Consider the following 19,637-nt stretch of genomic DNA (forward strand, 5'->3'; position numbering starts at 1 on the left):
TCTTAGCTCAGAACACATTAAGTCACAAAGTAACACAATTTTTTAAAAGCAAAAAATTGCAGATGCTGGAAATCCAAAACAAAAATAAAAATACCTGGAAAAAATCAGCAGGTCTGGCAGCATCGGCAGAGAGGAACACAGTTAATGTTTCGAGTCCATATGACTCTTCAACAGAACTAAGTAAAAATAGAAAAGAGGTGAAATATAAGCTGGTTTAAGGGTTGGGGGGGGGGGAGACAGGTAGAGCTGGATAGAGGAGGGCCAGTGATAGGTGGAGATAGCCAAAAGATGTCATGGACAAAAGGACAAAGAGGTGTTGAAGGTGGTGATATTATCGAAGGAATGTGCTAATTAAGGGTAGAAAGCAAGACAAGCAAGGTACAGATAGCCCTAGTGGGGGTGGGGTGAAGGGGATGGATCGAAATAGGCTAAAAGGTAGAGATAAAACAATGGATGAAAATACATTTAAAAATAATGGAATTAGGTGGAAAAAGAAAAATCTATATAAATTATTGAAAAAAAGGGGGGATCAGAAAGGGGGTGGGGATGGAGGAGAGAGTTCATGATCTAAAATTGTTGAACTCAACATTCAGTCTGGAAGGCTGTAAGGTGCCTAGTCAGAAGATGAGGTGCTGTTCCTCCAGTTTGCGTTGAGCTTCACTGGAACAATGCAGCAGGCCAGGGACGGTCATGTGGGCATGAGAGCAGGGTGGAGTGTTGAAATGGCAAGTGACATGGAGGTCTGGGTCATGCTTGTGGACAGACCAAAGGTGTTCTGCAAAGCGGTCACCCATTCTGCGTTTGGTCTCTCCAATGTAGAGGAAACCGCATTGGGAGCAACGAATGCAGTAGACCAAATTGAGGGAAGTGCGAGTGAAATGCTGCTTCACTTGAAAGGAGTATTTGGGCCCTTGGACAATGAGGAGAGGGGAAGTAAAGGGGCAGGTGTTGCACCTTCTGCGGTTGCATGGTAAGGTGCCGTGGAAGGGGGTTGAGGTGTAGCGGGTAATGGAGGAGTGGACCAGGGTGTCACGGAGGGAACGATCCCTGCAGAATGCCGCCAGGGGGGTGAAGGGAAGATGTGTTTGGTGGTGGCATCATGCTGGAGTTGGCGAAAATGGCGGAGAATGATCCTTTGAATGCGGAGGCTGGTGGGGTGATAAGTGAGGAGAAGGGGGACCCTATCATGTTTCTGGGAGGAAGAGGTAGGTGTAAGGGTGGATGCGCGAGAGATGGGCCGGACACGGTTGAGGGCCCTGCCAACCACCGTGGGTGGAAAACCTCAGTTAAAGAAGAAGGAAGACATGGCCAAGGAACTGTTTTTGAAAGTGGCATCATCAGAATTTTTTAGATGAGCCGTTCTCTTAAAAGTTCTCCCAGGCATTGTTACACAAGGTTCATCAATCCTGATTCTTCATCAATTATTAAATATGCATCCTATTCTCTCAATATTATGCCTAAAAATGAGGTGTCAACCTGGTGAAGCTAAAAAACAGGACTATTTGCGTGCCAAACAGCATAGGCAGCAAGAGATAGACAGAGCACAACCAACGGATCAGATTAAACTGCAATTCTGCCACATCCATTCGTGAATGGTGGTGGACAATTAAACAACTCACTGCAGGAGAAGGCTCCACAAATATCCCCATCCTCAATGATGGAGGAACCCGGCACATCAGTGCAAAAGATAAGGCTGAAGTATTCGCAACAATCTTCATCCAGAAGTGCCAAGTGGATGATCCATCTCAGCCTCCTCCAGAGGTCCACAGCATCACAGTCTTCAGCCAATTCAATTCACTCCATGTGATATCAAGAAACAGCTGAAAGCACTGCAAAGGCTATGGGCCCTGACAATATTCTGGCAATAGTACTGAAGACGTGCTCCAGAGCTTGCCGCGCCCCCAGCCAACCTGGTCCAGTACAGCTACGACACTGGCATCTACCTGGCAATGTGGAAAATTTCATGGTCTTGCCTCTCCTCATCTCCACAACCCTGCAACCCTCTAAAAACTCTGCATACTTCCAACTCTGTCCTCTTGCGTGTTCCCAATGCGGCTGTGCCTTCGGCCAGTAAGGTCTTTGCTTTGGAATTCTCCCCATAAACACCTCCACCTTTCCCCCCTCCATTAGGACACTCGTTAAAATCTACTTCTTTAACCAAGCTCTCGGTCACCCATTCTAACTGGCTTGGTAATAGCTGGAGGAACCAGTTCCAAAGAAGAGTCTAATTGGACAAAAAATGTTAACTCTGATTCCCTTTCCACAGGTGTTGACATACCTCCTGTATTTTTCTAGCACTATCTGTTTTTATTTCAGCATTCACAGTATTTTGCTTTTATTCTAATTGGTTCGGTGTCAAGTTTTTATTATATTTCTGTGACGTGCCTTGGGATATTTTCCTACTTTATAGGCTTTATATTACTACAAGTTGCTAACTTAATTTTCTTCACTGATTGTAGTTTACCAGAAAGCACACTTAACACCATGTAGTGTCACCACCCTATCATTAACTGGATTTAGCTGAAGAAAGATTTACCTGATTTCAGATGACAGGCTTCCTCCTCCATAGAAAGGGAGAAATGTCTGCGGATGCTGAACCTTCTCCCTTCTCTTCGATAAATGCGAGTGCAAAGTGTTGTGCCTGCTTGCAACTTTATTTTGTCTGCATTAATGAAAGCATAAGAATTACTCTTTGAAAACTCCTTGCTAGGGGCTGTATTCTGATATTTGGCAGTTCTCCCAATAATGAGGCCTTTCCCTAGGTTTGAGTCAAAGACTGATTAACAATGTCACAAGAATTAAATTCATTAACTAAGATTTGTTTATGGGTATTTTACATCATGATGTGCACTATCCCCCATCAAGAAGTTAGGTGGAAAATCTACTCCCCTTAATGTCACTATGTATTCCAAAGCCAAAAATATACAGAATAAACATCAGCACTGCTAAATGAAAAAGAGACCATGGCCAATCTAATTCATCTTCTAACATTCTGGTTGTCACATGATATGATAGTATTATATAATAATAATAATAATAATGGAGTTGTTGACTAATCATGGCTATCGGTTAGTCAACAGCAGACCCAGACATAAAGTGAGGAAAACTCCAGTAGTAGAGACCTTTGTAAAATAAACTTATCTTCTTTGATTTCTTCCTTGCTCCTCTTGAACAGATACTTGACTCCAGGCAGGCCGAAACTCATTGCCAAGAATCTCTTCTCACTTCCCCATACTTACGTCAACAAATCAACAGTACTTGAGCTGATTTCTATGGGAGAACATTATGAACCATAGAACCATAGAAAAGTTACAGCGCGGAAGGAGGCCATTCAGCCCATCTTGTCCATGCCAGCCCAAGGACACCCAGGTGCCCTTTCTAATCCCACCTTCCTGCACCCAGCCCATAGCCCCCAGCTTACAGCACTTAAGGTGCAGATCCAGGTATTTTTTCAAAACAGTTTAGACTTTCTGCCTCTACCACCAACTTGGGCAGCAAATTCCAGACACCCACTACTCTTTGCGTAAAAAAGTTCTTCCTCATGTTCCCCCTACACCTTCTGCCACTTATTTTGAATCTATGTTCCCTGGTTCTAGAATTCTCCACCAAGGGAAACAATTTTATCCACTCTATTTATTCCCCTCATAATTTTGTACACCTCAATGAAGTCACTTCTAAGCCTTCTTTGTTCTAAGGAAAATAACTCCAATCTCTCCTCGTAGCTACACTTTTCTAACCCTGGCAACATTCTTATAAACCTCCTCTGCACTCTCTCCAGAGCTATTATGTCTTTCCTGTAATGTGGTAACCAGAACTGCACACAAAACTCCAGTTGTGGCCTAACCAGTGTTTTATACAATTCCAGCATTATATCCTTACTTTTATATTCTATACCTCTGCCAATGAAGGAGAGCATCCATATGCCTCCTTTACAACCTTGTTTATTTGAACTGCTGCCTTCAGGGACCTGTGTACTTGTACGCCAAGATCTCTCACTTCATCCATCCCCCTTAGTATATTCCCATTTATTGTGTAATCCCTGTAACTGTTTGACCTCCCTAAATGTATGACCTCACACTTCTCTATATTAAAATCCATCTGTCACTTTACCGCCCACTCCACCAAACCATCTATATCGTTTTGGAGATTATGGCTATCCTCTACATTATCCACTACTCAGCCAACCTTCATGTCATCTGCAAATTTCCCAATCATGCAACCGCCCCCCCCCCCACCCCCCCACCCCCCCCCCCCCCCCCCCCCCCCCCACCCCCCCGCCCCCCACATTCACGTCTAAATTTTTAATATATAACACAAACAGGAAGGATCCCAAAATCGAGCCCTGTGGAACACCACTTGAGACAACTTTCTATTCGCAAGGGCATCCATCGACCATTACCCTTTGTTTCCTGTTACAAAGCCAATCTTTTATCCAGTTTGCCACATTACCCTGAATCCCATGGGCTTTTACTTTCCTGACCAATCTGCCATGTGGGACCTTATCAAAAGCCTTGCTAAAATCCATGTATACGACATCGACTGCACTACCTTCATCAACCCCCCTTGTCACTTCCTCAAAGAATTCAATCAAATTTGTGAGGCAAGACCTTCCTTTACCAAATCCATGCTGACCATCCCTGACTAGTCCATGCCTTTCCACATGACAGTTAATCCTATCTCTCAGGATTGATTCTGCTAATTTGCTCACCACCGATGTAAGACTAACTGGCCTATAATTGTTTGGCATTTCCTTTGATCCCTTTTTAGACAATGGAACTACGTTTGCATTTCTCCAGTCCTCCAGTCCCTCCCCTGTATCTAGTGAAGATTGGAAAATCATCCTCAGAGCATCTGCTATCACCTTCCTGACTTCCTTCACCAGCCTTGGAAACAATCTATCTGGCCCTGGTGACTTATCAACTTGCAAGGATTTCATTCCTTCGAGTACTTCCTCTCTCTTTATGACTATTCCATCCAATATCTCACAGTGCTCCTCCTGGACTACTAGATCTACATCCTCCCTTTCCTTTGTAAACACGGAGACAAAATATTCATTCAAAACTCTTCCCATAGCCTCTGCGTCTACACACAAGTTTCCATCTTCATCTCTGATAGGTCCCACTTTTTCCTTAACTAACCTTTTAGCATTAATATACTGGTAAAATATCTTTGGGTTGTCTTTAACTTTACTTGCTAATCCTTTTTCATGCCCTTTCTTTGATTTCCTTATTTCCTTTTTTACTTCGTCCCTGCACTTCCTATATTCGTCCAGGCTATCTGCAGTGCTTAGTTCTTTGTGCTATAGTACGCTTTCTTTTTCTGTTTGATCTTCCCCTGTATTCCTCTAGACAACCAGGGGGTCTAGATTTGGCAGTACCACTCTTATTTTTGTAAGGGACTTGTCTACTTTGTACAATTAGGATCTTGCTTTTTAGTGCTTCCCACTGGTTTTCCACTGTTTTATCCTCCAGCAGTGTTGTCCAGTCCACCTCAGCCAAGTCCCTTCTCATTTCTGCAAAATTTGCCTTCCCCCAGTTCAAGACTTTTACTCCCGCCTTATCTCCGTCCTTTTCCATGGTAATGCCAAATCTAACTGAATTGTGATCACTGTCCCCAGTATGGTCACCAACTGTCACCTCACCCACTTGCCCTTCTTCGTTCCCCAAGAATAGGTCTAGAATTGCATCTCCTCTCGTTGGGTTTGTCACTAATTGGTTGAAAAAATTTTCCTGGACACACTGCATGAATTTTTCTTTCTCAGTGCCCCTTATATTGTTTGAATCCCAGTTGATATTAGGATAGTTAAAGTCTCCTATTATTATTGCCCTCTTGTTCTTACAAGCAGAAATTTGCCTACATATTTGTTCTTCTATCTCCCTTTCACTATTTGGGGGTCTGTAGTATACTCCCAGTAGTGTGACTGCCCCTTTTTTATTATGAAGCTCCTGATGGTTGAAATGTGGAGAAGTAGTGCAGTACAATCCAATAGGAAAATTGAAATGGAACCTTGCACTGAAGCAGCAAGGTAACCTATTTTATTGCTCTTTGATTTAGGCAATTACTAGGAGGCCACTTTGAATGCTCATCCCCAGTTGCCCTTAGGTGATGGTGGTTGCAACATAGGAATAGGCAATTTAGTCCCTTGAGCCCAGTTCATCATTCAATTAAATCATAGCTGATCTCAACTCCATTTACCAATCTTTGCTCCATATCATGAGACCTTAACCCAGTAATAATCCACCAATCACAGTCTTGAAAATTCCAATTGACTGAGCATTGACAGCCTTTTTAGGGAGCGACTTCTAAATTTCCACTACCTTTTGTGTGAAAAAATGCTTCCTGATTTCTCCTCTCAATGGCCTAGCCTGAATTTTAAGATTATGCCTTCTTGTCCTGGACTCTCCCACCCAGGTCCACAGAAAATTTGCAGAGAGTCCAGGAAATAATCTCTCTAGTGGGCGAGAGAGAGGGAGAGAGAAGAGCACAAGGGGGTAAAAGGAAAAAAACATCCACTTCGTATAAATTAACAATAGCTAGTGCTGGTCTCGCATGAGTAGCTGACAAGATACTTGGCCATTTCTTTACGGTGATGGCCACCTCGGTTTTCAACAGTGAATCTTGCACTTATTTTCAGCAAGAGGGGAATGGAGGTGGGAGGGCAGCGATTGATGTGATACCCAGGTGTAAGGCATTTTGATATTTTGTATATTTCTGTGATGCTGTAAGGCCTCCCTTTGTTTCTTTTTAATTTGTATTATCTTTATACTTGTGTCAAAATGTAACCAGTTGTGAGGTGGACCAACGCCCTGAGCTCAGAAACGGGTGGTAGGAACATGGAGTGTGGAGGACATCAGACAAAGGGAGAAGATTTTTGACTGAAGACATCAACTCTGAGGCTTATATGGAACCTTTTAAAAAATAAAGACCGTACCAGGGTACACACATATACACAGACACAGACACACACATAACCGTGTCAGGACATGCCACTGGGGCAGTGGCTAATCACCAGACACCCTGATTACACCCTGACCTAGACAATGTGCGAATGGCTTTCTTCCTACCTTACCAAGATACAAAAATCACATCCATTGCTGGCAGTTACATAGCTATGCTGAGAGCAGGAAATGACCACATGCAGGTTGTCTTTGTATGGCCAGGGTGGGATTGCTAATCCAATTAGATGACTCGATTTAAGACATTACCTTATATGGCAAGAGACCAGGGTCAGAAATGGGTATGAAGCCACAGCCCCCAAAGACATTGGGACTGCTGAAATCAGGAAGTGTGACTCGGGCATTCACAGAAAGTCGTGTGGAGGAATTGGTTCAGCTGTCTGACCACCCGGAAATGAGTTCCTGCACGCCAGTCTTACGAAGCAACTTGTGTTGTAAGTATATACTATCGCTTAGTAGGTTAATAAAGGCTTTCCACAGAAGGTAGAAATTATATCCATAGTTTGTTTTGTATCGTTGATAGCAAGTACGGGGTGAGGACCTTGGAGGGTAATGAGACCCCCTAGTTAAGAGTCTTACACAGGTGCGCTCAATTTGGACTCGGGCAAAGAAGCAAATGCCATTACAATCCTACATAAATGCAAAATACTGCGGATGCTGGAAATCTGAAACAAAAACAAAAAATGCTGGAAAAACTCAACAAGTCTGACAGCATCTGTGGAGAGAAAGACAGAGTTAACATTTCAAGTCCGTTATGTGCTCTGAAGAAGAGTCATGCAGACTCAAAATGTTAACTCTGCCTTTACAATCCTGACTATTTCCAGCATTTTCAGTTTATATTAATCTCTTCTTGGTTTGATTCTTGAAATCATGGAGAACTTGTCAGTTTGAGAGAGACAGAAAATTGAGAACAGCAGGGTAAAGCAGCAGCGGAAAGAGAGAGAAGCACTGCAAGGACAGCATGGCATTTAACATTTAAGGCATGTTTATAGGTGAAGTATCTGATCTGTTATGAGGCTTGGAGGCTGAACGTAACAACAAAATTGTGAATGACCACATAGGTCAAGGAGTCCCATAGTTGAGTAAATTGTTAACCTTTTAATTTAATCTAAATTAAATAACTAGAATATAAAACTAGATTGATTAATTAGCATAAAAACTAAAGCCAAATTGATAACCATATAATTACAAGCAGTGTTAAGTTAATAAATCAAATCTAGAGGATAAAGTTAAATAACTAGGAATAGCAACACTAAAGGATTCTGAATATTTTGGTACATTCAAATCTGAGTCTTCATTTATTTAAGTAGTAAGTTTAATTGTCTAATAAATGGAGGCAAGGCAGGTCAGCTCAGATCCATGGAGGCACATCCTGTTTCACGTGGGAATTCCAGGATGATTCTCATGTCCTGGACAACCACATGTGCAGGAAGTTTCATCAGCTGCAACAGCTCATGCTCTGGGTTTTGGAACTTCACCAGCAGCTGCCATCACTGTGGCACATCCGCAAACCTGAGAATTAAATGGATAGCATGTTTGTAGATGTCATCAGCCCACAGCTTAGGCATATGAAAGCCAGAGCGTGACTGGGTGGTCATCAGGCTGCCAAGAAAGACCAGTTAGGTAGTTCAGGAATCCCCTGAGTGCATCTCACTCTCGAATCAGTATTCAGCTCTGAATAGTGGTGAGAGTGATGGGTTTTTTGAAGAATGCTGCCAGAGCCAGGTCCATGGCACTATAGCTGACTTAGCTATTCAGGGCAGCATAAGGAAGATTGAGAAACCAACATTGATAGGGGATTCGATAGTTAGAGGAGCAGACAGGTGTTTCTGCAGTCGCAAACATGAATCAAGGATGGCACGTTGCCTCCATTTTGCCAGGGTCAGGGATGTTACTGAGTAGCTGCAGAGCACTCTGAGGGGGGAAAGTGAACAGACATGGGTCATGATCCATATTAGTGCCAGTGACATAGATAGGAGGAGGATGAAGTCCTACAGTCACAGTTTAGGGAGGTAGGAAAGAAACTAGTTAGCAGGATCTCAAACATTGTAATCTCTGATTACTCCCAGTACCACATATTAGTGAGTATAGAAATAAAGGGACAGTGTAGAAGGGGAGAGTTTAAACTAAATTGGCAAGGGTGTGGGAACCAGCACGTACTATTAGAGAGGAAAAGCAAGGTGCACAGAGAATTGGGAGCGAGAAATAACACTAACGTAGGAAATAGTAAAGTATTAGGTGGGGGTCAAGTTATGATGGAGTGGAATAAGTCTAAATTAGGTTTATTGTGCATGTATGTGAATGCACGGAGTGTGGTAAGTAAGGTTGGAGAGCTGCAGGCACAGATAGTCATGTGCAGTTATGATGTTGTGTCAATAATCGAGACCTGGCTCAAAAACTGGCAGGATTGGATAGCAAATATCATTGGATACAAGATATTCAGGAAAGGTAAGGAAAAAAAGAAGGGAGGAGAGCTATTGATTAAAGCAGTCGCAAAGTGTTGGAGAGAGAGAGAGAGAAAAGGTGTCTTGCATGGGTCAAGGACAGAATCTATTTCCATACAAGTTGCAAGAACCTCAAATGTCTTGGGCAATTGCAAGGGCTGAGTTTCTCCATTGCTATCATCTGGATCCCCTTACCTGCCTCACTTGCAGCCACACCCCTTTGGCTAGGTGCTTCAACTTTGGTCTATGGTCAGTGACAGGAGGGTGTGACTACAAATGAGGCAGGTAAGGGGATCCAGGTGATAGCAATGGGGAAACTCAGCCTTTGCAATTGCCCAAAAGATTTGAGTTTCTTGCAACTTGTGTGGACGACAGCAAGGACTGGAGGGAGGATGACCAAACTGACCATAGCACCATGGAGCAGGGAGCCTTTCAAGTGAGGGGAATTAAAAAGGAATGTAGTTGTAGTAGGAGACAGTATGGTTGGGGATAAAAGCAAAAAACTGCGAATGCTGGAAATCCAAAACAAAAATAAAAATACCTGGAAAAACTCAGCAGGTCTGACAGCATCTGCGGAGAGGAACACAGTTAACGTTTTGAGTCCATATGACTCTTTACGGACTCGAAATGTTAACTGTGTTCCTCTCCGCAGATGCTGTCAGACCTGCTGTGTACAGTTAGGGAGATAGGTTCGGTTCTCTGCAGCCGAGAGTATGAGTCCCAAAGGCTGTGTTGCCTGCGTGGAGTCAGGGCTATGGACATGTTCTCAGGGCTGGAGAAGAATTTGGAGTTAGAGGGGAAGGATCCAGTTGTCATGGACTACATGAATACCAATACCATAGGTAGGACTAAGAAAGAGTTTCTGCTCAGGGAGCAAGAGCAACTAGGAACTAAATTAAGAAGCAGACCACAAAGGTAATAATCTCTAGATTACTACCTGAACCATGAGCAAATTGGCATAGGGTAAATAAGATTAGAGAGTTGAAGGCATGGCTCAAAGATTGGAATGGGAGAAATGAGCTTCCTTAATGCTTTCATTTCCCCTGATGTAGTTCAGTGTACTTACATTGTCTCCAGCTGTAGGATCTCCAGCTGTTGCTTCATAGACTCCAGAAGTAGCTCATTTTTGTATTCTTGAGCCTTAAGCTCTGCCAACATTTTCTCCACTTGTGAAGAGATCTTGCTTTTCTCAGACAATTCATTTAATTTTTTCACAATCTCTGTAGTAAAATTACAAATGCTAAATCGTTGTAGCGATCTTTATAAAACTATCTAGAACAAAGCATTATCTTATCGAAAGCCAAAATTACACACAAACCTAAATATTAGTCATTTTGCTCAAGTGGGGACCTTACCTGGGGTGTAGCAGTTGTGTTGGAGAATTTCTGGATTCAAGCCACAATCCAACATGGAGCATGTCATAGTCAAGGCTGACACCTCAGTGCAGTGCTGAGAGAGTGCTACATTGTCAAAGGTGCTGTCATTTGGAACTGACATTAAGCCAAGACCTGACCTTTTCAGGAAGCTGAAAAGATCCCATGGCTCAAGATGGGCATGGGAATTCTTGCAGTGCTCTGGTCAGCACTTATCCTTCAAATCAACATTACTAAAAAAAATTATCTGGCTATTTAATTCATTGTTGTTTATAGGTGCTGTCTCTAGGTCTTTATTATGCACAAATTAGCTGCCACATTTCCCAATAACACAACGGTGACTACACTTCAAAGATACTTTATCAGCTGTTTTAGCATGTCCAAGAGATCAAGATAGGTGCTATATAAATGCATGATCTTTCTGGATACGTTTTCATTTGGGGCAGGGCGTCCAAGGTCACATCATTTAAAAAAATGCTCCAAATATTTAAGGAGTTCACAAATACACAAAAAGGGTTCAGCATTTTGAAATAATAGAATGATTTTTATGCCCTTAATATATTGCACAGAACAAACCTCATCTGATGGTGCAGTAGAGTCATGCATTGTGTATGAGGGACTGCAAGACATGGTACTAGAAAGTGACCATACACAAACTAGCTGCACATTTATTGAACTCTGTCTTATTGATTGCAATAAGTTTTAGAAAGATCAAGAGGGTTGTGAAGTAAAGTCATCTGATCACATGGCTTCAGTTGTGATTGTTACAAAAACATAGCAGAAGATAATTCTCTCTAGAATCTAGAATGCAATGTCAAATAATCCTGACAGATGACAGGTTAAATAGTAAACTTAAGCTGTTACTACTGATGATTTGTATTGAGACAAGACATGTAAAATATAAACACATCTTATTTCCCTTTCAGGAATAACTCAGGTAAGGCATCTGCCAGCAACCCAACATTATGACAAAAGATCTAATGCAATATTTCTTTATTAACCAGAATTTGTTACAAACGGGAGACTTTAGTCGGAGCGCAGCCAATTAACTGCGTGAAGACTTGGAGTTTGGCAAGAGGGGAGTTTTAAGTGTTAATTTTGTTCTTAAATTTTGCTCTTAAAATCTAATCTAGTCTGTAATTAGCATTAAATGGAAAGTATTCTGTAAGCTAGCCAAGTGCTTTACTTCTTGCAGTTTAGACAGTGTGAACTCACTCTTAGCTATAGGAGCTGAGTAGTTAATTAGCTAACTGGTTAAATTTGGTTACTGCAGCCCCAGTTCAATTTACTATAAATTCAGGGTTCTTTAGTGCAGCCTTGGCAAACAGAGTGCAGTCAACTAACTGAAGACTTGGGGCAGAATTTTGCCGTCGGCAAGCAGGGGGCAGGGCCCGCTTGCTGACGCATAAAATGACGCGAGATGACGCCCAACGTCACCCCGCCCCATTTAAATTTTCAGGAAAGTGGGCACGCAGCAAAATCAGCTGCGGGCCCACCGACCTGTCAGTGGCCAATTGAGGCCATTGACAGGGCTATTTAAACAATTGAAGGACCTACCCATCCAACCTTGAGGTTGGGATGAGGTTTCATGCAGGGTTATAAAAATTTTAATAAAGTTATTGTATAAATTATGAACATGTCCCAACTCATGTGGCATTGTCACATGAGGGGGACATGTAAGGGTTTCTTTTCCCCATTTTTAATAGTTCTTAAACTCCAGGCGATCTCTCTGAGGCTGCACTTAGCCTCAGGGAGATGTGCACTCTTTCGTGCGCATGCATGAAAGAGCGCACTCTCACTTTTAGGGAATCCCCCCCTGCCCGCACACAAAGCACATAGTGCTTCCCGCCGGACGTCACACTGGGCAGGCCTTAATTGGCCCTCCCACGTAAAATGGCAGTGCGGCCTGCTTCGCTGGCGGGGATCGGCTCCCTGCCCACCGGAGATTGGATCAGGTCCACCCACCCGACAGGCAGAAAATTTTGCCCTTGGAGTTTGGTTAGTTCGAAGAAGGAGTTGTTCATTTCCTCTTTCTATCTTTCGCACCCCATAGAAATTGGTTCTTGCTCTACTACAGGGAAAGGAGCTAGCTGTTTGGTGAGAATCTGGTAAGTTCTATTCTATCTCTAAAGTTTAAAATAGTACATAATTTGGTGGTAAAGTTAATAAAATATATAAAAAAGCGACGTGATTTTTAAAATTCATTCACGGCATGTGGGCTTCACTGGCTGGGCCAGCATTTATTGCCCATCCCTAGTTGCCCTTGTAGTTAATATAATTAATATAATTAAGTATTATTTAAAACACATTAAGGCTGGCAGGACAGGTGATATGTCAAGGTTGCAGCATGTGGGATCTCCTGGATAACATTGTGATCCAGGGCAAATACATTTGCAGTAAGTGTTTGTGGCGTGAGGAACTTCAGCTCAGAGTCATTGAGCTGGAGGCTGAACTACAGGCTGCGACACATCAAGGAGGGGAAAGTTACCTGGATGCTTTATACCAGAAGGCAGTCACACCACTTAAGATAGGGTCTTCTGATTTTGTCAGTGGCCAGGGACAGGAGGGTGTGACTGCGAGTGAGACAGGTAAGGGGACCCAGAGGGCAAGAGTGCAGGAATGTGAGCCTCTGCAATTGTCCAACAGGTTTGAGGTTCGCTCAGCTTGTTTGGATGAGAGTGGGGGCTGCAGGGTGGATGAGTAAACTGACAATGGTACAGGAAGCCATTCAGGTGGGGGGAGCAAAAAGGAATGTAGTGGTAGTAGGGGACAGTATAGTGAGGGGGAATGACACTGTTCTCTGTAGCAAAGGGTGAGAGTCCAGGTGGCTATGTTGCCTGCCCGGTGCCAGGGCTCAGGACATCTGCTTAGGGCTGGAGAGGAACTTGCAGTGGGACAGGGAGGATTCAATGGTCGTGGTCCATGTAGGTACCAACGACATAGGCAGGATGAGGAAGGAGGCTCTGCATAGTCAGTATGAGGAGCTAGGCACCAAATCAAGAGGCAAAACCTCAAAGGTAATAATTTCTGGATTATTACCTGAGCCACGTGCAAATTGGCATAGGACAAATAAGATTAGAGATGAATGTGTGGCTCAAAGACTGGTGTGGGAGAAGTGGGTTCCGGTTTGTGCAGCACTGGCACCAGTATAGGGGAAAGTGGGATCTGTACCGTTGGGACGGTCTACACCTGATCCATGCTGCAGCTGCTGTCCTCGCAAGCCGCCAGGAGTTTAGCAAGGTTGGATGGTATTTATCTTAATGCAAGGAGTCTGACGAATAAGGCAGATGAGTTGAGGGCACAAATTAACACATGGAAATATGATGCCATTGCTGTCACAGAGACATGGTTGAGAGAGGGGCAGGACTGACAGCTCTATAGTCCAGGATATAGGGTCTTCAGGCGAGACAGGGAAGGAGGTAAAAGAGGAGAGGGTATCGCAATATTGATCAAGGAATCAATTACAACAGTAAGGAGGGATGACATCTTAGAATGTTCCTCAAATGAAGCCATATGGGTAGAACCTAAAAACAAAAAAGGAGCAATCACATCGCTGGGAGTGTACTATAAGCATCCAAACAGTCAGAGAGAAATGGAAGAGCGGATATGTAGGCAAATTTCAGAGAAGTGTAAAAACAATAGGGTAGTAGTAGTGGGGGATTTCAACTTCCCCAACATTAAGTGGGTTATTCATAGTGTGATAGGTTTAGAGGGAGCGAAATTCTTAAAATGCTTCCAGGAGAGCTTTTTAAGCCAGTACATAGAAGGCCCTACAAGACAGGGGACGGTTCTGGACTTAATTTTAGGGAATGAAACTGAGCAAGTGGTAGAGCTATCAGTGGGGGAGCATTTTGCAGATGGTGATCATAACTCTGTTAGATTCAAGGTTGTTATGGAAAAGGACAAGGATGGGCCAGAAATCAGAGTTCTAAATTGGGGGAGGGCCAATTTTAATAAGATCAGATATGATTTGGCCAGAGTGGACTGGGAGCAGCTACTTTTAGGTAAATCTGCATCAGAGCAGTGGGACTTATTCAAGAAGGAAATAGGGAGAGTACAGGGTCAACATATTCCAGTAAAGATAAAGAGTAGGACCAACAAATCAAGGGAACCCTAGATGTTAAGGGATATACGGGATTGGATAAAGAGAAAAAGGAGGCTTATGGCAGATACCGAGGGCTCAAAGCAGCGGAAGCCCTAGAAGAGAATGGGGGAACTTAAAAAGGAGAGCAAAGAGGGGCATGAAAGAACTTTGGGTTTTCCTTTATTTTACCTGCCAAAGTTATTTTACAAGTACATTACAAGTTAGAGGATAACTAGGAAAAGAGTAGGGCCCATGAAGGACCATAGTGGCAATTTGAGTGTGGAGCCGGAAGACATAGGTAAGGTTCTAAATGAATACTTTGTGTCGGTGTTCACAAGTGAGAGGGACAATGTGGGTATGGAAATCAAGTAGAAGGACTGTGATATAATTAAAGAAATTAGCATAGAAAGGGAGGAGGTTCTAAGTGGTCTGGCAGGCTTAAAAGTAGACAAATCTCCAGGCCTGGATGAAATGTATCCCAGGCCATTGGGTGAGGCAAGGGAGGAGATAGCAGGGGCACTGGCAATAATTTTCAATACCCCTCTGGCCACAGGAGAGGTGCCAGAGGATTGGAGGACAGCCAATGTGGTACCGTTATTCAAGAAGGGAGGAAGGGATAAACCAGGAAACTACATGCCAGTCAGTCTAACCTCAGTGGTGGGGAAACTATTGGATGTGATTCTGAGGGACAGAATTAATCTACACTTGGAGAGGCAGGGAATAATCAAGGACAGTCAGCATGGTATTGTTAAAGGGAGGTCATGTCTGACCAATTTGATTGAATTTTTCAAAGAGATGGCCAGGTGTGTAGATGCATTTGATGTAGTCTACTTGGACTTCAGCAAGGCTTTTGATAAGTCCCCCATGGAAGACTGATAACGAAAGTAAGAGTCCATGGGATCCAAGGCAATTTGGCAAATGGGATCCAGAATTGGTTGTGTGGCAGGAAGCAGAGCGTGATGATTGAGGGGTGTCTTTGTGACTGGATGCCTATGTCCAGTGGGGTTCCACAGGGATTGTTGTTGGGGCCCTTGCTGTTTGTGGTATATATAAATGTTTTAGACTTGAATATATGAGGGTTGATCAGTAAGTTCGCAGATGATATGAAAATTGGTGGGGTGGTAAATAGTGAGGAGGATAGCCTTAGATTACAGGAGGATATAGATGGGCGAGTCAGATGGGCTGATCAGTGGCAAATGGAATTTAATCCAGATAAGTGTGAGGTGATGCATTTGGGCAGGACAAACAAGGCACTGGAATACCTGATGAATGGTAGGATTCTGGGAAGTACTGAGAATTAGAGGGATCTTGGTGTGCATTTCCACCAATCCCTTAAGGTAGCGGGACAGGTAGATAAGGTGGTTAAGAAGGCATATGGGATACTGGCCTTTATTAACTGAGGCGTAGAATATAAGAGCAGGGAGGTTATGCTGGAACTGTATAAAACGCTGGTTAGGCCACAGATAAAGTATTGCATGCAGTTCTGGAATCCGCATTATAGAAAGGATGTGATTGCACTAGAGGGAGTGCAGAAGAGATATTTCAGGATGTTGCCTGGGCTGGAGAGTTTTAGTTATATGGGGAGATTAGATAGACTGCGGTTATTTTCCTTGCAGCAGAGGAGATTGAGAGGAGACATGATTAAGCTATATAAAATTATGAGGGGCATAGATAGGGTAGACAGAAGGAACTTTTCCCCTTGGTGGTGGGATCAAAAACCAGGAGGGGGCATAGATTTAAGGTGAGCGGCAGGAGGTTTAGAGGGGATGTGAGGAAGAATTTTTTCACCCAGAGGATGGTGGGAATCTGGAACTCACTGCCTGAAAGGGTGGTAGAGGCAGAAACCCTCATAACATTTAAGAAGTATTTGGATGTGCACTTGCGATGCCATGGCATACAAGGCTATGGGCCTAGTGCTGGAAAATAGGATTAGAATAGTTAGGACTCGAACTCAAGTTCTGTCGAAGGGTCATGAGGACTCGAAACGTCAACTCTTTTCTTCTCCGCCGATACTGCCAGACCTGCTGAGTTTTTCCAGGTAATTCTGTTTTTGTTATGCATAGTGCAGCCTGGGCTTCATAAATTGTGGCATAGAGTACAAAAACAAGTAAGTTATAAAGAATCTTTATAAAACACTGGCTTGGCCTCAACTGGAGTACTGTGTCCAATTCTGGGCACTGCACTTTAGGAAGGACGCAAAGACTTTAGAGAGGGTGTAGAAAAGATTTACAAGAATAGATCCAGGGATGAGGGGCTTCAGTTACATGGATGACTGTGGATTGGTCCTATAGAGTGCGCGTCTGGGGAATTGATAATGGAAAGTAGTGAGATAGCAGATGAATTAAAGAGGTATTTTGCTTCTGTCTTCACTATGGAGGACGCAAGTACCATCCCAGAAATAGCTATAAATTAGGAAATGGAAGGGAGGAAGGAACTTGGAAAAATTGCAATCACCAGGGAAGTGGCATTGAGCAAATTGTTGGGGCTGCAGGCTGACTAATCCCCAGAACCGGATGGACTTCACCCTAAAGTCTTGAAAGAAGTGGCTAGTGAGATAGTTGATACGTTGGTTTTAGTTTTCCAAAAGTATTTGGATGTGCACTTGTGATGCCATGGCCTAGTGCTGGAAAATGGGATTAGAATAGTTAGGTACTTGTTTGATTGGGGCAGACTCGATGGGCCAAAGGGCCTTTTTCTGATAAGGTGCCACATCAAAGGTTATTGCAGAAAATAAAAGCTCATTGTGTAGGGGGGTAACAAATTGGCATGGTTAGAAGATCGGCTGGCTAACAGGAAGGAGAGAGTTGGCATAAATGGGTTTCTTTCTAGTTGGCAGGATGTGACGAGTGGTGTGCCACAGGGATCAGTGTTGGGGACTCAACTTTTTACAATTTATATAAATGACTTGGATGAAGAGACCGAAGGGATGGTTGCTAAATTTGCTGATGACACAAAGATAGGTAGGACAGTAAATTGCATAGAGAATGTAAGGAGGCTACAACATGACATAGATAGGTTAAGTGAGTGGGGGAAGACCTGGCAAATGGAGTATAATGTGGGCAAATGTGAAATCATTCATTTTGACAGGAAGAATAAAAAAAGCTTATTATCTAAATGGTGAGAGATTGAGGAGCTCTGAGATTCAGAGGGGTTTGGGTGTCCTAGTGCATGAATCACAAAAGGTTAGTATGCAGGTACAGCAGGTAATTAGGTAAGCTAATAGAATGTTATCATTTATTGGGAGGGGAATTGATTACAAAAGTAGCGAGGTTATGCTTCAGTTGTGCAGGGCATTGGTGAGACCACATCTGGAGTATTGTGTACGGTATTGGTCTCCTTATTTAAAGAAAGATGTAAATGCATTAGAAGCAGTTGAGAAGGTTTACTAGGCTACTACCAGGATTGAGCAGGTTGTCTTATGAGGAAAGACTGGACAGGTTATTCTTTTATTCACTGGAGTTTAGAAGAGTAAGAAGCGATTTAATTGAAACCTTTAAGATCCTGAGAGGTCTTGACAGGGTGGATGCGTAGAGGATGTTTCGTCTTATGGGAGGATCTAGAACTAGGGGTCACTGTTTAAAAATAAAGGGGTCGCTCATTTAAGACAGAGATGGGGAAAACTGTTTTCTCAGAGGGTTGTGAGTCTTTGGAATTCTCCTCCTCAAAAGCCGGTGGAAGCTGAGTCTTTGAATATTTTTAAGGCAGAGCTAGATAGATTCTTGATTAACAGGAGGCTGAAAGGTTATCAAGGGCAGACAGGGATGTGGGTTGAGATTACATTCAGATCAGCCACGATCTTATTGAATGGCAGTGCAGGCTTGAGGGGCCAAGTGGCCTACTCCTGCTCCTAATGTGTATGCTTGTATGCTCATAAGATGATTGTGTTTTAAGCTGTCCTCTTTTGAGATAAAACAGAATGTCCTGGAATGGAGGATGGTGAAGTTGTACTGAAATTTGCCTGGAGACAGACCAGGTGATTTAGTTGTAATGGGGACAGAGACCCAGGCTGAAACACATAGGGCAGAATTCTCTCCCCATTAGGGGAGAGTTCAGGAGTGGGCACGGCTCTGATCAGAGCCCCCGTATGGGGGCACGCCACCATTTTATGTGGGCGGGCCAATTAAGGCCCGCCCAGCGTGATGTCTGCCAGGAAGCACTATGCGCTCCCTGTGTGGGCGAGGGGGTGGGGGGGGGGGGGGGGGGGGGGGGGGGGGGGGGGTGTGGTGGTGTTCCCTGAGCCAAGAGTGCACTCTTTGGGCATGCGCACGAAAGAGTGCACTCATCTCCCTGAGGCTAAGTGCAGCCTCAGGGAGATCAGCGCCAAATTCAAAAATGTTGAAGACAGAAAAATAATATTTTCCTGACATGTCCCCTCATGTAATACTGTCACATGAGTTGGGACATGTCCATCACTTTTAATTAAACTTTTATTAAATTTTTAAAAACCTACATGAAACCTCATTCCGCCCATGGTTGAGGTTTCATGCTTTTTCTGAAGCCCGCCAGGGCTCCTGGCCTGCCCGCCAACCTTAAGGTTGGACAGGCTGGTCCTTTAACTAGTTAAATTAGTTTTTAAATGGCCTTAATTGGCCGTTGACAGATCGGCGGGGGCACAGCTGATTCGGCTGCGCCCCACCAACCTGAAAATTGAAATGACGAAGGGTGACATCGGGAATTCCACCTGACGTCATCCCGGGTCATGTTACGTATCAGCAAGCAGGCCCCGCTCACCGACCTCAATATCCTGCCCATAGAAACTCAAGTGCTAGTTTTCACACCT

General features: G+C 43.6%; 1 protein-coding gene across 1 annotated transcript in view; it reads right to left on the minus strand.

Annotated features, from left to right (window-relative positions):
• ccdc17 (coiled-coil domain containing 17) overlaps nucleotides 1–19,637 on the minus strand; it is a 79,093-nt gene that overhangs the window by 45,434 nt on the left and 14,022 nt on the right. Inside the window, exons 4-5 of the mRNA XM_041186546.1 lie at nucleotides 10,467–10,620; nucleotides 2,537–2,662 (exon numbers count right to left, since the gene is read on the minus strand). Of these exons, the coding sequence (XP_041042480.1) occupies nucleotides 2,537–2,662; nucleotides 10,467–10,620 (280 nt within the window). The remainder of the gene's footprint in view (nucleotides 1–2,536; nucleotides 2,663–10,466; nucleotides 10,621–19,637) is intronic.

Source organism: Carcharodon carcharias, chromosome 4 (assembly GCF_017639515.1).
Source record: "Carcharodon carcharias isolate sCarCar2 chromosome 4, sCarCar2.pri, whole genome shotgun sequence".
NCBI lineage: Eukaryota > Metazoa > Chordata > Chondrichthyes > Lamniformes > Lamnidae > Carcharodon > Carcharodon carcharias.